At 38.4% G+C, this 18,635-nt stretch overlaps 1 protein-coding gene across 1 annotated transcript; it reads left to right on the forward strand.

Annotated features, from left to right (window-relative positions):
* Positions 1-994: 994 nt before the first annotated feature.
* On the forward strand, positions 995-17,791 carry Leprot (leptin receptor overlapping transcript). Its single transcript, XM_046451071.2, has 4 exons — positions 995-1,124; positions 4,178-4,253; positions 7,789-7,975; positions 9,708-17,791. Exons 1-4 carry the CDS (start codon positions 1,109-1,111, stop codon positions 9,822-9,824), a joined length of 396 nt encoding a protein of 131 aa, XP_046307027.1. The 5' UTR covers positions 995-1,108; the 3' UTR covers positions 9,825-17,791.
* Positions 17,792-18,635: the final 844 nt, after the last annotated feature.

Raw genomic sequence — 18,635 nt, forward strand, 5'->3', positions numbered from 1 at the left:
TCCAACCTCCTCTAAATAGCTATGTGGCATAAATCCTACCACTTCTGACCTTCTCTCCCTAAAGATAAAATGAAGCATTTAGACCAGATGGTTTCTAAGGTCAAGACAAAACTCCGTGAATAAGGAATAAGAGATCTAAAGATTAGTCTTGGTTACCTTCAGACTTGAGAGCTCCTAGGTACAAAACTAATAGTTTTATTCATTTAAAGGTTCCTGAAAGCTTCCGATATAAGAAAAAGCCTACATGATGTATAAGTGAACGAGGTGGGGGAGACGGCTCTTTAGTTTATTGAAAGTACTAACGTTGTATTAAGTAAAACGAGACTAAGCAAATGTCAAGATCTTAAGGAGAGGGCTGTCTCCTCCAGCCTTGTTCCTTGATGCTCCTGCCTCCAACCCCATACAGCCACGTAAATACAAACAGGCACACACACGAACACATACACACACACGGGGGCTCAGAAAGCAAAATACGGTTTGCAAGTGGGTGTTTTATCCTCAACTGATCCTAACTTTTCCTCCTGTGTTCTCCTTTCTCCCCATTTCTCTGTCTCCAATCTTAGGCAGGTTTCCTGGCAGCCAGGATCGCGGTGATAACCAGCTGAAGAGTTTAGGGGAGCCTCTCAGCCCGAAGTCTCAACCCACAGATTTGAGGGCGAAACTTGGGGAGGGTTCGAGGAATACCCCGAGGGCTCAGGACCTGAGAGGAGGGCCTTAACCCGGCGTAGTGATTACTCAGGAATAGGATGGGTGTGCCGAGGAGGGGCTTTAGAGCAGGCAGAAGGACTTTGTGAGCTGGGGGCGGGGCTCTGAGACTGGGGGTGGGGCTCTGGACCAGCGGGGGCGGGGCTCTGCGTGGCCGGGAAGAGATCCCAGGCTGATAGGGGCGGGGTCGTGAGTGTCAGGCATCAGGACCAATAGAGGCGAGGCTCCGCGTGGCAGGGGCGGGGCCCTGTACTTCCAGGGGCAAAGCCCTGCATGGCCGTGGCGGGGGCGGGTTCGGGATCCGCGGCTCAGCCTTGGCCTGGGCCTGGCCTGGGCGGGGGCGGGAGCGGGGGCCCGGTGGTGGGAGGAAGCCGGAAGCAGCCGCGGCCCTAGTTCTGGAGACATGGCGGGCGTTAAAGGTACATTCGCGACCCCTGGCCCGCACGTCTTGAGGTGCTGTCGCCACCTCCGCTCTGGGCTCAGTCTGGAACTGCACCTTCAGCGCTCTGGCGGGGTATCGCTTCCCGCAGCCCCGCTGCCTTTCCCGCCTCTCCCGCTGGGGAAGCCTTCGCCCGCTCCCCTTGCAAGATGGGGTGCGGGCCGAGGGGCGTTTCGGGGAGCCTCTGAGCTCCTTCGTAAACCCCTGGCCTTCGCTCTCCTGGCGTCTCCCAGGCCCCGAGGTGGAGCCGCGCCTGGCAGCGGTGACTTCCTGGGAGACTCGGGCTAGCCCGGGAGCATCACTCCCAGGCTTCTCCTCAGTTCTTCGGAGCGCTTGCTGTCCCCTGCCGAGTTTTTAAACAAAGGTTCCACTTCCTGACACGTCCACCCTAACTAACGCTTCTCCTCCTGTTTTCCTTCCCTGTTGACTTTCTTACAGAGGAGGCTTTGTCTCCAGTGTGCTGGGCATTGGAAAACTTAATCCTCTTGTTCCTAATGATTTTTCCATATAGGCAGAGTTGACTGCAGGCCAGTGTCAATGGCAAACACCGAGAAATGCTGTATTTCTCTTAATCTTGGAACATAGATTAAGTGAAATATTAACACTACTTTCTTCAGTGTTTTCTGTATTCATCTGTAGACAGACAAGAAAGTAGTGTACATGCAGAATGTGTTTTTGCGTTGGGCAATTGATGGGGGAAAAAGTATTAAGAACACTTTTCTAATATGTGCGTCTTCAGAAGAATGAGGGGGAAGAAGTTATTGGAAGGCTTCCTGTTATTTGGGTAGGAAACCATTCCGTTTCAGATCTTTCTAATAGGAGCATAACTTGTTTCTGTGTTGGAGTTTCTGTTCTTGAAATTCATACACAAAGATCTTCCCTCTCCAGTTAATCAATATCTGCTACATAAACATGTATGTAGTATATGTATATGTGCGAATGCATGTGTGTTCAGTATGAATTTCTGAGTGTGTGAGCTGTGAGTAGCAGACACATTTTATTATTTCTGGCTGACTTTTATACTCAATATCAGTTGAGTAAACATGGTTTACCTGGACGGTGTCTCGTGTTTAATATATCCATTTGAAGCCAGTGCAGAAAACAGATGTCAAATATCTCAGTATTACAGTTTTTACTACCAAATAGTAACATTTTTGTGTATATGTTGGCTGTATTAAAAAAGGAAATAGAATATGAAACTGAAAAGGACCAAGAGAAGAAAGTATTTTGCAGATAAGTGAATTCAACTTTTATTAAGGAACTGCTGTATATTGGAGACTTGGGGTGAAAAAATAAATGAGATGTTATTGTTGAGTGATGGCTGGAAATAATTATATTACTATGTAAGTGTCTGCAGACTGCATAGATGCAGTGGGAGCACATAGATGTTGTAGTGGTTTGAATCATGCCTCCCAGAAAGATATGTTCAAGTTCAAACTCCCTAGAGTCTGTGAATATGACCTTATTTGGAAATAGAATTTTTGCAGATGTAATCAAGTTATTACTGATTTAGGATAACTCTAGTGCAATGATTGACATCCTAAGAAGGTAAAAATTTGGAACTGGAGGGAGAATATCATATGAATACAGGAGAGAAAATGAAGTGATGTATTTGTAAGCCAAAGAACACTAAAGATTGAGGACAACATTAGATATTTAGGAAAAGGTATAAAAGGACTGTCCCTTGAAGCCTTGAGAGGGAATACAGCCTGTCAACACTTTGATTTCAGAAGTCTATTCCCCAGAAATGTGAGAAAATAAATTTCTGTTCTGAGTTACCCAGTGTGTGGTTCTTTGTAATGGCAATCCTAGGAAACTAATATAGATAGGATTGCTTAACCCCATTCCAGGGAGGAGGAGGGCTGTTTTTACAGAATAGCAGTGCTTCAAACATAAACTAAAGGGGTCCATAAGGCTTCATCTGCTGAGGGATAGGGCTCAAGTGGAATATATTCCAGTGGAGAGAACAATGTGATGTGGGACAGGGGGCAAGAAAGAACTTGCCTTGTTTTTTTAAGGAGAGTGAGCAGGGTTGAAACTGGCAAAGAAGTTGGGGTACGTGGTGGAACAACTTGTAGGCTGTGGAAGTAATTACAAATTGGTGACACCAGCTGTGTGTATATTTGAAAGGTCTTTGCTGTGTCAGGAGGATGGATTGGAAGAGTTACGGTTGGCAGCTGGCAAGAGATGATAAGAATTTGCATTTGGACAGTAGGAGAGAGTTCAAGAGAAGAGGGTAGATTGAGTGAAGTCAGAAGTACTGAGCCACCCTGACTTACTGATTTACTTGCAAGGTAGATTGCAGCTCTGGTCGGTCCTCAGATAGAACCTCCAAAGGGAAGAAGAAGTGCAAGGTTGGGAGGAGTGAGTGGGTTTGGACTACTATAACAGATAGAACACAGACTAGGTGGCTTAAGGTCATTTTTTCTGACAGTTCTGAAGACTGGGAAGTCCAAGATCAAGGTGCAAGCAGATCTGCTGTCTGGTGAGGGCCTGTTTCCTGCTTTGCTGATGGCTGTTTAAGAATCTTCACATGGTGGGGCGGGGTGTGGGGGGGTGAAGATAAGAACCCTTTATGGAGACTCCACACTCATGACCTCCTCTAAACCTAATTACCTCCCAAAGACTCCCATTTCTAGTACTGTCTCATCAGGAGTTAAGACTTAAATATATGAATTTAGCCGGTATACAAACATGCAGTTCATAATAATAGTCATTTGCTAGTCAAAAGTAACAATAAAATAAGTAAATTGCTACATTGCTTAAAATTTGGGAATTTTTTTCTCTTAAGTGGAAATTTTATTGAGATGTATTCACATACTATAAAATCAGTCTTGTTAGTGTAAAATTCCATGGCTTTTGGTGTATTTACAAGGTTATGTGATCATCACTATCATTTAATTCTGTAACATTTTATAACCTCCCCCGAAAACCTCTGTATCCATAAGTAGTCACTCCTCAGTCCCTCTGGTTCCTCTACCTCCTGGGAACCACTGATATGGAACTTTTAACTCTTGGCTTTATATTTCACAGCTCTTGTGGCATTATCCTTCACTGGGGCTATTGGGCTGACTTTTCTTATGCTGGGATGTGCCTTGGAGGATTATGGGTAAGTAACCATTTCAAAAAGAACTATTTTTTTTGTGTGTCTTTGTTACTATTAGTATGGGAATTAGAGAACTTGATCAATTTAGCACCAATCTCTAATTCTTGAGTTAGTGAAGCCAAAATTATGGATTCAGTCCCTGATTCAGGGTCAGGTGTATTGGTGCAGAGAAGAGTTCTTTTTAAAGTAAATGTATTCATTTAATAAACTGTTGAACTCCTACCTGGACCAGCTGGGGATATGAGAATGAGTTTGGTTAAGGAGCATTTGGTTATAGTTGTGAGAGACTGGCAAACTGTTCAGTCAATAAGACAGCAGCTGTAGTGGAGATGTGTGCAAAGTACAGTGGAACTTCGAGAAAGTACATCTCAGCCAGGCACAGTGACATATACTGTAATTCCAGCAACTTGGTGGGTGGGGAGACTGAGGCAGGAGGATTGCAAGTTTGAGACCAGCCTCAGCAACTTAGCAAGAACCTCAGAAGAGACCCTATCTCAAAATAAATACCTAAGAAGGACGGGAATGGAGCTCAGTGGGAAAGTACCCCTGGATTCAATCCCTAGTACCAAAAAAAGAAAAAAAATAGAGGGAGAGAGAGGTTGAGGGAGTAATCTCAGTTTCCTGGGGACAGTCATGGAGAGCTGCAAAGCAGGGGTATTTAAGGTAAGAGTTGGTGCATAAATAAGAGTTTCTCCAGCTGATGAAACAATAGAGGGCATTCCAGGGAGAAGGAACAGTCAACAACTTTCTTTATTCAACAGCTCACAAAGGGAGGTTTGGAAAGTATGTGATCAGCCTCTGCATAGCATCTGGAGGAGGTTAGGTTTTGTAGTGCAGACAGGGAGCTGGGAAAATATCTTGAAAATGGGTGTGGCAGGAGGGCATTTTGTTAACAAGTCATTCTGGCCAAAATGTGAGACTAGATAGGAAAGTGCTGAGACTACAGTCAGGTAGAATATTCTAAGGGGCCATTATCATGAACCAAACAAAACTGAGGCCTGTGGCAGTGGGATAGAGAGAAAAGGAGAGTGGTATTGGCAGTAGAAATAATAGGTATTATTAATTGATGTCAAGACCGAACTAGGGAGAGTTCCTGGATGTCTTAGCTGATTGGCTTGAACAAATTGACAGAAGATGGTGTGACTAAGACCAACTGGAGTTAACGACATTGATAAAAGTTCAAATTTATCGTGGATGAATTAAAAAGAACTATCACAGGAATTCCTAAATATAATCTAAGCAATAATTTATATTTGCTCAGAACTTTCCTAGCTGCTGCTTTATTCTAGTCTTAGGGATAAAAGTTATCCTCATAGCTAGGAAACCAAAATCTGGAGTAGTTAAAGATTTTCCCAAATTATACAGCAATAAATAAGTGGCAGAGATGGGAGTGAAATCCGTGTTCTGATTCTCTTGACCAAAAGTTTTTCCATTCCTTTACTAGTTCTAAATTCAGGTGTTTTAATTCTCTGTGATACACTCACTTTGTCTCTGTAAGTTTAAAAAAAAATCCATTACTATTACAAAGAAATTAATTTTATGTCTTCACAATGGTGACTCATGATGATACCACATGTCAGCAAACTGGCCCACAGGCCAAATATAACCTGCTGCCTATTTTTTATAATTAGTTTTATTGGAACACAGCCAACCTCATGTGTTTGGCTATTTTGGGTTGTTTTGTACTACAATGAGAGTTGAGTAGTTGAGACAGAGACTTTATTGCTTGCAAAGCCCAAATATTTACCATTTGGATCTTTACAGAAATATTTGTAAGCCCTTGGCCTACACATTTACTGACTAGTACTAAGTTTAATGTTTAAATTTTGTATATAAACAAGTTTTCTTCTACATAAACAGTTCTCTTAGTTAGACATTGTTTTCAATTACTATAATTGGAAACAGTCTTTCAGATTATTTTTGAAAAAACTGTCACTGTATTCCAGGAGAATTAAGAGCTCTTAGCTGTGGGCATATCAGGTGACAGCTGGGTCTGTTCTAGGCTCTTCCTCTATCTCTTTTCCTTGTTGGTAAAATGAGGACTTTGATCTAGAGATTCTCTTATTAGTGTTCCTTGCTGCAATATTGTTTGGTTATTCTTGAAACATACTATAATCTATTTTAAAATTGGAACTCTATACTCAGTGGTTTCAGCCTGAATTTTTTTGATGAAGGACCCTTTCCCTGCTCTTTGGTACCATCCTGCCTCCTCAATGACTGTGGCTGAAAGGGGAGACGTTTAATATCATGGCTTCACCCTTGCTCAGAGGTGCTGGCTCTCTGGGTGGGTCAGTGTTATCACAGTTTTGTGGTAATGTGGTAATGTGTAATATTATGGTGTGTATTTATAAAAATGAGTAAAGACTTTTCCCTTAAGGAATGAAGCATAAGAAATGTCTGATGAAGAAAAGATTATTTTTATTGTTTTTTTAAGTTATACATGAATAGATTATTTTTGAAGTATGCATAGAGAAAATACAATTGAAAATCAGATAATAAAAATTTTTAATAAATGCAAAGTAGTGAAATTTGGAAAGAAAATAGTTTTATTATTTTGCATTATAGTATTATTGTGATCTACCATAATAATCATTGGAGTACATCTAATGTTTTTACTAGGGAACTAATGTGTTTTCATACCTTCCATACTTAAAATTTATTTATTTTTTTCTTTCATTCAACAAGTATAAATGGAGGACCTCATTGTAGGCCCTGGAGATAAGTAATGATTGACCCAAACAAATCTAATCTCTGTTCTCATAATCAAGAAAATATCAGATGGGAATAGGAGCGTTGCAGAAAATTAGAAGTGGGTGGTATACTCAAGGTTGACCTCAAGTACTTAAGAATGAGTGGCCAGTGAAGCCACTTTTAGAAAGGGACATTTCAATTATGATTGCTATGAAGAGGAAAGAGGATTGCAAGCAAAGGGCACAGCTGGTACAAAGGCCCTAAGGCCAATATGAAGGCTTCTGAAGAGAATTCTCTTCATTCTCTTAAGAGGCTGAGAGAATGAAGAGAACATGGTGCAAAATGAATGGAAGAGAATGAAGTTAAGAGAATATGGTGCAAAATGAATGGAAGAAGTAGGTGGTACCAGATCATGAAAGTTTTTGTGGAGCAGGGCAGGGAATTTGGGTTTTATTCTAAATCATTGAAAGCCTTCAAGTATACATGCACACAAAAGATCTTCATTAAATTAGCAAGTACAAGCCACTGTACTAGATTCTTTAGGGAAAGAGAGATGACTGTTAAGATTTATGCTCTTACAGAAATTGCAGGTCAGTTATACAGAAAACAATGTTTCTTGATTATACATTGTGTAGACATTTCTTAACACAAACTATATACATATTAATGAACCAATAATAGTTTAATCATCACTAACCTATTCCTGGTAGAAATCATCCTATATTATAGTATTCACAATTGATTCATTAATTTTTTGAACTTGACATTTAGAATAATTATTTTGAGGCAATAGTATGTCTTTAACTGTGACTTTTCTTTTTGGGTCTCCTCTGGGTCCAACTGACAGTGTATACTGGCCCTTGTTCGTCCTGATTTTCCACGCCATCTCCCCTATTCCCCATTTCATCGCCAAAAGAGTCACATATGACTCTGACGCAACCAGTAGTGCCTGTCGGGAACTGGCGTATTTCTTCACTACTGGGATTGTTGTTTCTGCCTTTGGATTTCCTGTTATTCTTGCACGTGTGGCTGTGGTAAGTTTTGTCTTCTATTGTTTTGTTTGTGTTGAGAATTTATTTGAAAAGCCTGTGTTAGGGACCTCAGTTTCATTTTTGTTGCTTAGACTTTTTTCTCAAGACCAGATAAATTTTTTACTTTCTCTACTTTAGATCTACTTTTCAGTATCTTGACCATGTTTTCAGATTGCTTTCTTTGTTTCCCCTACAACTTTTAGCCAGATCATGATTTCTTGTTTTTTCTACTTTAAGCTTTCTCTATTATTGTTCTTAAATCCCTGCCTGTTGAGTCATTAGGCAGTACACAGAGACTATACTAGCAATACTAATCTAACTACTAAATGAAAATCATATCAAATTACTTTGCAAATGAGGTCATGGACTTCATTCTCAATACAATAGGCGTACATTGAGGGGTATCTATGTAGCTACTAGAAGATACAGTGAATAAAATGACACCTTCACATCTGACATAGAAATTTTCTTTTTATCTCCAAAGCACACATTATTGGTATACTTTGTTGGATTCATTGTTGTTCATTGTGTTTTCTACTCTTTGCTTTTATTCTGCTCAACTCTATTTAAATTTCATGAAACTCTTATTAGGGGCTTTGAATGTTAGGTATGTGCACATCTTGTCTATTTGTTAAATATTAAATATCTTTGGAATATCTGCCGTTTGTAAAACATCAGGAATAAGAGTAGATACTAGTTTCCTTAGTATCTACTGTCTCTGTTCCCAAAGAATACAGACACTGTCCTGATAGGTAAGTATACTATAGATGTACTAAATAGAGTAATTGAAACCTGATCAGAATGTCAGAGGAGCACCAAGAAGAGAGAAATTATAACTGACCTTTGACAGGGCCTGTAAAGATAAATAGGGTTTTAATTAAAGTAAAGAAGACTTTTATATGGAATGGCACCCTATTGTGAAAATGCATGTTATGGAATAGAGAACAGTCCAATATAATGGAACAAAAAAAGAGTAGTTGAGATTAAAGTTAGTAATGTTGGTGAAGCCCGATTAGCAAGGATCTTGAACTCCTTGCCAGTTTCAACTTTAATAAGATGATGGAAAAGAATTGAATATTTTCAATGCAAGATTGTCATGGCCTTGTTATTCTTGTGCCTTGGACTAACTCTTCCTTAGTTTCACTATAAATATTTATTTTTTTCCTTTTAATACTGCCATCATGTTTTGGGAAGAAACTTTCATTGATGTTTCCGTTGGTTAAATTAAAGCACAAAATGCCCACTAGAGGGTACTCTCATCCCCAGTTGTGCTTCTGTAAAACCTTCTGCCAAGTTGGAAAGCTGTTTTCATTTGAATGCAGATTATTATTAAAGTTTTTACTTGCCTAGAAAAAAGCAAACAGATCCATAATGCTCCAATTCCTGTTTTCCATGAAAGAGGTCGGTGCATGCAGAATTTTCAGTACCAATATTATAATTGAACCATTTATAATCATACTACAAGTATTTTGCTTAAGGCAGTCATTGTCATCTGAAAATAAGCAGAGAAATATATCTAATAGGGAAAATGTTAAGGATGATACTAGACTTAATTAACAAGTATCACAGAAGCAATTAGACTAATTACTGAATAGTTCACTGTCCTCTGCCTGTTACATTACTAAGCCTTTTAGCAGCTTTCTGTAATATTCCATTGGATGTTTCTAATATAGATAATAGTAGAGATTTGCAAAAAGTAAGGATTTAATTCTTTTTTTTCTTTCTTGTATTTCAGATCAAATGGGGAGCTTGTGGCCTTGTGCTGGCAGGCAATGCTGTCATTTTTCTTACAATTCAAGGTTTTTTCCTGGTATTTGGAAGAGGAGATGATTTTAGCTGGGAGCAATGGTAGCACTTTATTTTGATAGAGAACATTGTATTCCTTAAGATTTGTACTGTATGTATATGTGTGTGCATGTGGTGTTTTACTATGGGATTTAATATGCTGGTTTTTTTATACCTTTATATCATGATCACTTTAAGGAAGACTTCCTAAGTAAAAGATGAGTTTAATTCCTAGATAATGGACCTCAGCTTTTACTGAAGTTGAAATATGTTATTTGTTTGGCTGTTCACATAGTTATGTTCTCAGAAAACATATTAACACAGTCTTTTAGACAGCTGCTCATTTATACAGGCCATCTAAACCTTTTGTGTGGAGGTGTGCTTAGATAGGTGAAGACACTGAAGCAGGTCTTTTATAGCTCAGAAACACTTGGCTCCCACTGTGTTGTAGACCCTTGCTTCTTAGAATGTGGTCCATAGACCAAGAACACCAGCATCTCCTAGCTTATTGGAAATATAAAATCTGAAGCTCTCCTGCCCACCACCCAGACCCAGTGCATTTTGATGAGATCCCAAGTGAATCATATTCACATTAGAGTTTGAGGAACTTTGTTATAAACATCACACCTAGCTTCCTTGTCTTCCCCTTGGATCGATCACTTACCCTCTCTGGGAGTCCTGCTCATTTGTGGGAAAAAAATTCCCTTATGTTGAGGAGGAGTTCAGACTCTCTTTGGTGTTTGTGAACTGTTCCAAACTGTAATATATGGGCAATTTCCCAAATTTGTGGAAAGTGTTTTCAGTGGGAAGCAAAGTCCTCACATCATCTGAAAGGCAGTGCCTTTTTCACAGTGCTAGGGCACAAAATAACCCAAGCCCCATTGGTATGCAGGAGAGGAAGGCTGGGCTGGAACCAGCCCCTGCTTTAGTTATGAGGAGAGAAGAATAGATAGGCATCGCTTTTAAGTTTCCCTTATTAGTCTTGCACTTCTTCCCAGCCCCTTCCTAATGCTACCTTATCCCAACTCCTCAGCAGTTCTGATTTGCCATTTCTTCTTGATGGCTCTGCCCTTCTCCTTTCTAAAGAAATATTGGAGCCAAGTGAGCAAGCCAAAAGCAAACTGCTGGAGTTTATTTACATGTTGATGTACTTAATGGTACTTCATTCAAAACTTTACTCCACCTTTAAATAAATCATTGGAAATAAATGTCATATTGTATCTTATGATCATAGTTTTTCTAACTCATCTTTTTGTCCAAGACCCATTGAGAAAAGAAAATATAAGAAATAGAACCATTTGATAAGAAGAAAGCCAGTGGTTTTTAAACATTAATGTGGTTGTTGATATATGTACAAAGCACTTCCATCTTGAGGTTTGTGATGTTAGTAACCAGCACACCCTTTGTGTGTTGGTGTGATATTGGAACCAGAAGAGAAAAGTGATATCTAAAAGAATAATGTGCAATGTTGGTTTTTGGCCTTGTATGTGATTTTATGTTTTTTAATATTCTGTGTACATATAGAATTGTTGAAGTTATTTGCAATATTTACATTGGGAAAATTACTTAGATACTTTGTAATTTTAACTGGCATTTTTAATCATGACACTTGCACTTATTGTATTATAATAAATTTCACTTTTAACACAAGAAAAGTTTAATGTTAAAACTTTATTCTGATGTTGTCTTGCTTAAAAGATAACAAAAAGTGAGAATTTCTTAATGCTTTGAAATTAAGTTTCAAGCAATAATCTGTCCTGCCTTAGAATAATAGCAATCTCTTTTGAGATACCATTTTGAATGTCTAGTTGGCTTGTAATAGTTTTTCTTTCCCTCAGATGGCAATAGTGACCAATTTATAGTACCTTTTGCAAAAGTATTCTTGTTGCTTATACATATTTCATATAACCAAGATAGCCTTAATATGTAGGCTTAAAGCATTACTTCTTGATTGTATTTCTAGAATGATACAAACTATTTGCAAAAAGAGCATTTGAAGTGATAGATTATTAGATTTGCTGTGTGTCTCAATAGAGAAGTATCAGTGCCCAACTATCATTTAAATAATATATGTCAGTTGGAAGTATACCGTCTATGAATGTATAATACAAAAGTCTTGTCCTCATGACACAAATTTTGGATATGTTTTTTTCCTTATAAAATGTTCCATTTTTCTATATATTGTAGAATATATTTGGAAATTCAGAGCATATGGATTATATTCAAATTGAGAATGCATTTTAAAAATTGCCAACAAGTTAGTACTCTTATGCAGCAACTGCCTAGTTCCAATTACAGTCCAAACAACTGTCTTAGAGGTAGGCTTTGTGTGTGTGTGTGTGTGTGTGTGTGTGTGTGGAGGGTGTACTCGGAATTTAACCTGGGGCACTTTTCCTGGTTTTGATCTTGTGATCCTCCTGCCTCAGCCTCCTGAGTTGCTGGGATTACAGTGTGTGCCATGGCACCTGGCTTACAGGTAGACTGAAATACTTTCCCACAGCAGTGTTACTATGAATTAGTGAATGAGTTCCGAGGCCAAACTTCTTAAGTCAGGCTAAAACCTTAATATAGCTGACCTGTGATACTGAAGCCACTTGTCTGGTTTTTGGATCTTAGAAATAGGGTAGTGTGAACTGTTTGGGAAAAGAATAGTGGAAGTTTCCCTCCCTTTTCTTAAGTACAAGGTCTTTCTGATATTACTTTTTGCACTGCCTCCTACCTCCTTTTCTCCTTATGGTCCAGGTATACTTCTGTGAGTTTTGCTCACCTGTTCTCCCAACCATCAACCTTCCTCCTAGCCTGCTGCACCCCACTCTCCAGGTTCTTCCTATTTCAACTTCAGTCACCTTCCCCCTCTTTTTTTTTCTTGCCATCTGTTGTTTGATGTTTTTTAATTTTTTTATTTGTTTTAATTAGTTATACATGACAGTAGAATGCACTTATATACTTTCATATATCATACATAGATGGGATATAATTTCTCATTTTTCTGATTATACATATTATAGAATCACATTGGACCTACAGTCACATACATACATAAAGTAATAATGTCTGTTTCATTCTGCTCTTTCTTATCCCCAGATCCCCTGCCTTCCCCTCCTATCACTTTTCTCTACCTAATCTAAGGTAACACTGTTCTTTTTTTTTTGCATTACAATTCTTAACACATATATACCACAATTTTTGTATCTGTATATAAAGTATGTCAACACCCAATTCAAGTCTTCATACATGTACTTTGTATAATGATGTCCATCACATTCCACCATCCTTGCTAATCCCCTGCCCCCTCCCTTTCCCTCCCATCCCCATGTAGAATTCATCTATTCCTCCCATGCTCTCCCTCACCTTCCTCATCTTGTTAATCAGTTTTCTAAGTATGGCAAATATCATGTTCTGCACTGAAAAAATGAATGACATATGATTTTCCTCTGCACATCTGAAACTCTGGATACCTGCAATAACCCTAGTGTTGCAGCTGGATTTTTTATAAGAGAATGCCTCCTAACCCACCAACACTCATTCACAAAGAATGGCTACATTTCCAAGTAAAATGAAAAATATTCCAGCAAATTAGAGAAGGATAGCAGTACTTTGGGACAGGGGCAACTCTGTCATAGTTCATCCCCCTTTGGGGCACATTCTCAGCTGGTGCTGTTTTCCATAGTTGTTTCTTTTGCTTTGCTAAGGGGCTGTTTTAGTCAGCTTTTTCATTGCTGTGACCAAAAAACCTGACAAGAACAATTAGAAGAGTAAAAGTTTATTTAGGGTTACAGTTTCAGAGGTCTCAGTCCATAGAAGGCTGGCTCTATTCCTCCAGGCTCCGGATGAGACTGAACATCATGGGAAGAGTGGGAGAAGAAAGCAGCTCATATGATGATCAGGAAGCAGAGAGAGAGACTCCACTCACCAGGTGCAAAACATAAATCCCAAAGACATGCCCCCAATGACCCACCTCCTCCAGCCACACCCCACCTGCCATTAGTTACCATTCAATTAATACCATTGTGGATTAATTCACTGATTGGGTTAAGGTTCTTATAACCCAATCATTTCTCCTTGCATATTCTTGCATTGTCTCACACATGAGCTTTTGGGGAACACCTTATATCCAAACCATAATAGGAACCCACTTATTTTTCTAACGTTTTCTGAAGTTCTTTACCTATGAGGTAACTTTTTGGTGAAGACTTTTCTAGACACTGATATGCTTCCTTATGTTAATAACATTCCTGTGCTCTCAGGCAAATGCTCAGATGATGTCACAAAAACATGCTCTTTTAAAGTCTGCAAAATTCAAATTTTGTATGCTAATAGAACCAAAGTATTATGAATGCTTTAGCATTTTCCAAGCATAGTAATTAGCTCATAACTGGGAAGCATTTCTGCAGATGAATGCAAGCTGTGCATTTTAATTCTTTTTTGTTTTGTTTTGCCTCATAAAGTTCTTATTTGCAAGAAATCTCAGTGTGTAAATAGCTCCTGATTTATAACCTTTCAAATAGCCATCCCAATGGGGTGGAACAGTTATACATAACCACATACTTATGAAAGATCCCTGAGACTGCTTTAGGATGCATTAACATGTGTGATGAGAATGATTATTTTTATAATAAAACTTGTCATTTATTCTTCAACAAAGGCATTTATATAAATTATTAAATGGAAGAGTTTATATCTTACTTTGAGATGCATTATATTTGGGAAGGAGACCAGTAGATTTATTTTCCCAGTACTTTTGTCTGGATAACCATTATGCGAATTTGACTGGTTTTGATCCCCTACGTTGTTGAGGAAAAGTGGTTCAGGAATGTCATGCTGACTGGAAGGAATGTACGCTCTAATTACAATTTTACTGTGGCTGTCACTCCCCAGGGTAGAGGTAGGAGTTTGGGGGCAACAGTTCATTAAGACTGTGCTGTGTTGGAAATGCAACAAAATTTAACACTTAAGAAAGAAGAAGTAATGTACATACTCTGAAGAGTTCTTTGGGGCACTACAGAAAAGAATGCATTAGTATAAAATACTACTTAATGAATAATGTGTCCCCCTTATGCATTTAGGGAAGATTTGATCCAATGTTTTGCAAGTTGACTTAAGCAACTAGGTTATAAACAAATTGCATTAGAGAAAAAAAATTTAATTAGTTATTTCTTTGTGTTGCTCAGCTAAGTGTACAGTTAAATTACTAGATACAGAAATTTGATAGCAGCGTAACTATAAAATATCCATAAGAAAAAATGGTTCCCAGGGAAAATCGATGTAACCATTTTAAAACAATCCATCTTCAGTACTAGGTATAGGCCAAGTGGTCCTAATGTCAAGATTGCTCACTTGAAGAACAGCACACGTGGAGACTTCACACATTATCTCTCAATGCTAATTATATCTTTATCAAAATAAGATATGCCTATTTCACATACTTTCACAAATTATTAGATATTAAATTAAGCTGGTACATTCATTGTTTTCTTCTCAGAGTAATAAAAAATTAGTTCAACTGGAGCTGGATAATCATTTTAATAATTTAAGGAATAAGTGTACCTGTGCTGCTGTCTCAATACTTTCATTTCCTCTGTAGTTGAGAAAATTTGTGTCATCATATTCTGTAAAGTTTCATGATTCTTAGAGCCTTCCTCCCCAAACTGTATGCTCATTCCCCTGACAAATCCAGAATTCTTTAGCACTTTCAACATCAACACTGTAGCCATACCATTTGTGGTTCTGTGACAATGCTTTTGCTAAAATCTATTTACCACTGATGGAAATGAGTTTTAAACACAGGCTTTAATATGATGCTTGATTTACTTAAGATACCACATTAGTATTTGTGGTGAGCCTCACAGTGGTACCTACGGTAGCATACCACACCTGGAGTCCCAGTGGTTTTGGTTGTAGGCACCTCTGTAACCTCCTTACTGTGCTGAGCATGTGTTTGCTGTTAGGGACATTTTCTGTCACCCTGAGACAATCTAGCCAGACACTCTGAAAAAGAGATTCCCCACCTAACACTGGTACCAACATTTGTTTTTCCTATAGCTTATCAATAAAGGGGAAGTTGAAGGTTATGGGGCAAACATACTCAGCTAGTTTGAAGATGGGACTTTTTTCACCCAAGACACATAAATAAGAGATGAGTTCAAGGTGTTAAATAAAACATTTATGAGGTCCAATTAATGGCATAAATAGGTACTGTTGTAGGGACAAACGAGGCAAGGCACCAAAGATAGCAGGAAACAGTTTTATTTGGCTGCAGCCAGGTTCAGAGGGCACAGCTTTTGTGGTAATCAATTAATTCTCTGAACCCGAGTTCAGGTAGTTTCAGAGTTTTATACCCAGCATCTAAGGGGAGGGGCTCAGAAGTTCACAGTCTGCAAAAGTTCACATAAAAGCAGCTTTTTCTTTCACTGTTCTGGGCAAGTTAACCCTTCAAGGACAACCCCTGAGAAGGGGAGAGTTTCTTCTCCCCTTTCTTTCCTCCCCCTGCCAGCTGTTACCATGGAGCCCATTTGTAACTTATCTTAAAAATGTAGTCATCTCTGTGAAGCCCCAGCTCAAGGCCAGAGGCCTTGTTTGCACATTTCTTCAAAGTACTATACTGGATATGTTTGTGAAAAACTAGTAATGGGGTATCCAGCACCTGGAGTGCTGGTATCTTCTCGGCCAGTGGCCAAGTAAACAGGGCGACACAAAAATAGGAAGTTTACCTACATTGAACTCTTTGGCAGAGACGCTTTTGCTGACAGTCCTAAAATCAGTCTGGGTGAAGATTTCTGGAGAGGCCCAGTTAAGACTTTTCAGTGGAGAAAGGGGGTGCCACTTCAGTACAGCCTTAATACATTTTTGACAAATTTAATTTGAAATATAATAGGAAATTATATAAATATCATACATTAACAAGTAAACTTTATTTGTTTAGCAAAAACCTTTCCTACCCTGTAAACTCAATGACAGTGATTTCATGCTCTTTCATGACTTTAAATATCTTTTATATGCCACCTGCTCACACATTCAAATTTGTAACCCAGGCTTCCTAAACTCCAATATTTTATATCCAGCTTCCACTTTAATGCCTACTTTGCTATTCAGACTTAATATGTACAAAGTCAAGCTATTGATTCTCCATATCAGTGTCTCAGACCAAAAGACTGTTTCAGAACTTTTCATTTTTACCATCCTACACGAAATCCATCAGGAAATCTTGTTGCTTGTAGCTTCAAAATGTATCCACAATCCGAATACTTAACCCTTCACTAATACCACTGTGGTTCAAAACAATAGTGTGTCTAAATTATTGCTTTCTAACTGGATTGTAATTTTGAGGCCAATCTCAGTAATTTGGCAAGGCTCTAAGCAATTAAGGGAGACCTTGTCTCAAAATAAAATATAAAAAGGACTGGGGATGTGTCTCAGTAGTTAAGCGCCCCTGGGTTCAATCCCTGGTACCAAACAAACCTACCCCCTGCCCAATAACAGCAAACTGCTGCTGAACTGTACATTATATATATATGTGTGTGTGTGTGTGTGTGTGTGTGTATATATATATATATACACACACACACACACACATATATATGTACATATATAATTAATATATATAAATATATATTTATTTAGTTGTAGGTGAACATTATATTTTTATTTATTTATTTTTATGTGGTGCTGAGGATTGAACCCAGGGCCTCACACATGCAAGGCAAGTGCTCTACCACTGAACTACAACCCCAGCTCTGAACTGTACATCTTTAAAGGGAATTATGTAGTATGTGAATTTAATTTCAATAACAACTACAACATAATTTAAAAAAACCCTAACAAAAGTAGAAAAATGCAGATGTCCACTAATTGATAAAATGTGGTAAAAGCTTAATTTGAGTAATGAAAATTTTCTAAATTGGTGGAGGTGATGTTTGCACAACTCTATGGATATACTAAAATAATTGAATTGTTCATTGCAAATAGGTGAATTTTATGGTGTGTGAATTGTATCTCAATAAATTTGCAAATCATAATAAATGAACTCTGAACTACTGAAGTCTATCAATTACTCTTAGGCTTTGTGGGAAAATGTCTTCAGGAATCCAGCCAATATTGAAATAATTCAAATTATTAGATTTTTTTCATTTACCTGCATTGCCTTTTTCCTACATTTCATAATATTTATCTCTTTCGCAACTTTTTATTTCATCTTATATTTTTTGTCGAATAGTAGTTAGAACCCAGATCCTCCTGCATACTAGGCAAGTGCTTTACCAGTGAGCTAAATCACTAGGCCTTTTTTTTAGTTTTATTTTGAGACATGGTCTCGCTAAGTTGCCCAGGCTGACCTGGAACTTGCTATCCTCCTGCCTCAGCCTCCCAGCCTCCCAAGTAGCTGAGCTTATAGCCATGCACCACTGCACCCAGCTATTTTTCAGATTCTAAAATTTGAATTTTAAATTTATTTTTAAAATGCCTTTTTTTTTTTTTTTGGCTTAAGGAGGACCCCCACATTGCATAAGTGGACTGTCCCTGGCTACAGCAGTGTTGAAAAGAAAGGCAAAAATACTTGCCTAACAGGGCTTATATTTCAGTGTATGAAGAAAAATAACTAGATAAAGCATATGGTGTGATAACTGCTAAAGAAAAAAATATGGTGGGAAAGGGAGATAAGTGCTATGTGTGACATTGAAATTTTAGATAGGGTGGCCATGTAGGCCTCACTGTGAAGTTCAAACCTGAAAGAGGTAAGAAGGAGAGCTGCACATACAGCTTTTTGCTGGAAGAGTCAATCTTTATGCTCATCCTTAATTAGTTTCTTATGTTTTCCTAGGGGAGCAACATTGAGTTGAAGAGTATATACATTTTTCACAGTGCAAATCATCTTTCTGCTCTG

This window comes from Marmota monax, unplaced genomic scaffold (assembly GCF_021218885.2).
Source record: "Marmota monax isolate L192 unplaced genomic scaffold, Marmota_monax_Labrador192_F-V1.1 WCK01_AAM20220418_F8-fsc00023, whole genome shotgun sequence".
NCBI lineage: Eukaryota > Metazoa > Chordata > Mammalia > Rodentia > Sciuridae > Marmota > Marmota monax.

Excerpts from the sequence above, each read along its gene's own strand:
- Leprot (XM_046451071.2), top strand. Across the intron at positions 4,254-7,788 it reads TGTGCCTTGGAGGATTATGG|TGTATACTGGCCCTTGTTCG; the intron begins GTAAGTAACCAT and ends TCCAACTGACAG. Across the intron at positions 7,976-9,707 it reads TTCTTGCACGTGTGGCTGTG|ATCAAATGGGGAGCTTGTGG; the intron begins GTAAGTTTTGTC and ends CTTGTATTTCAG.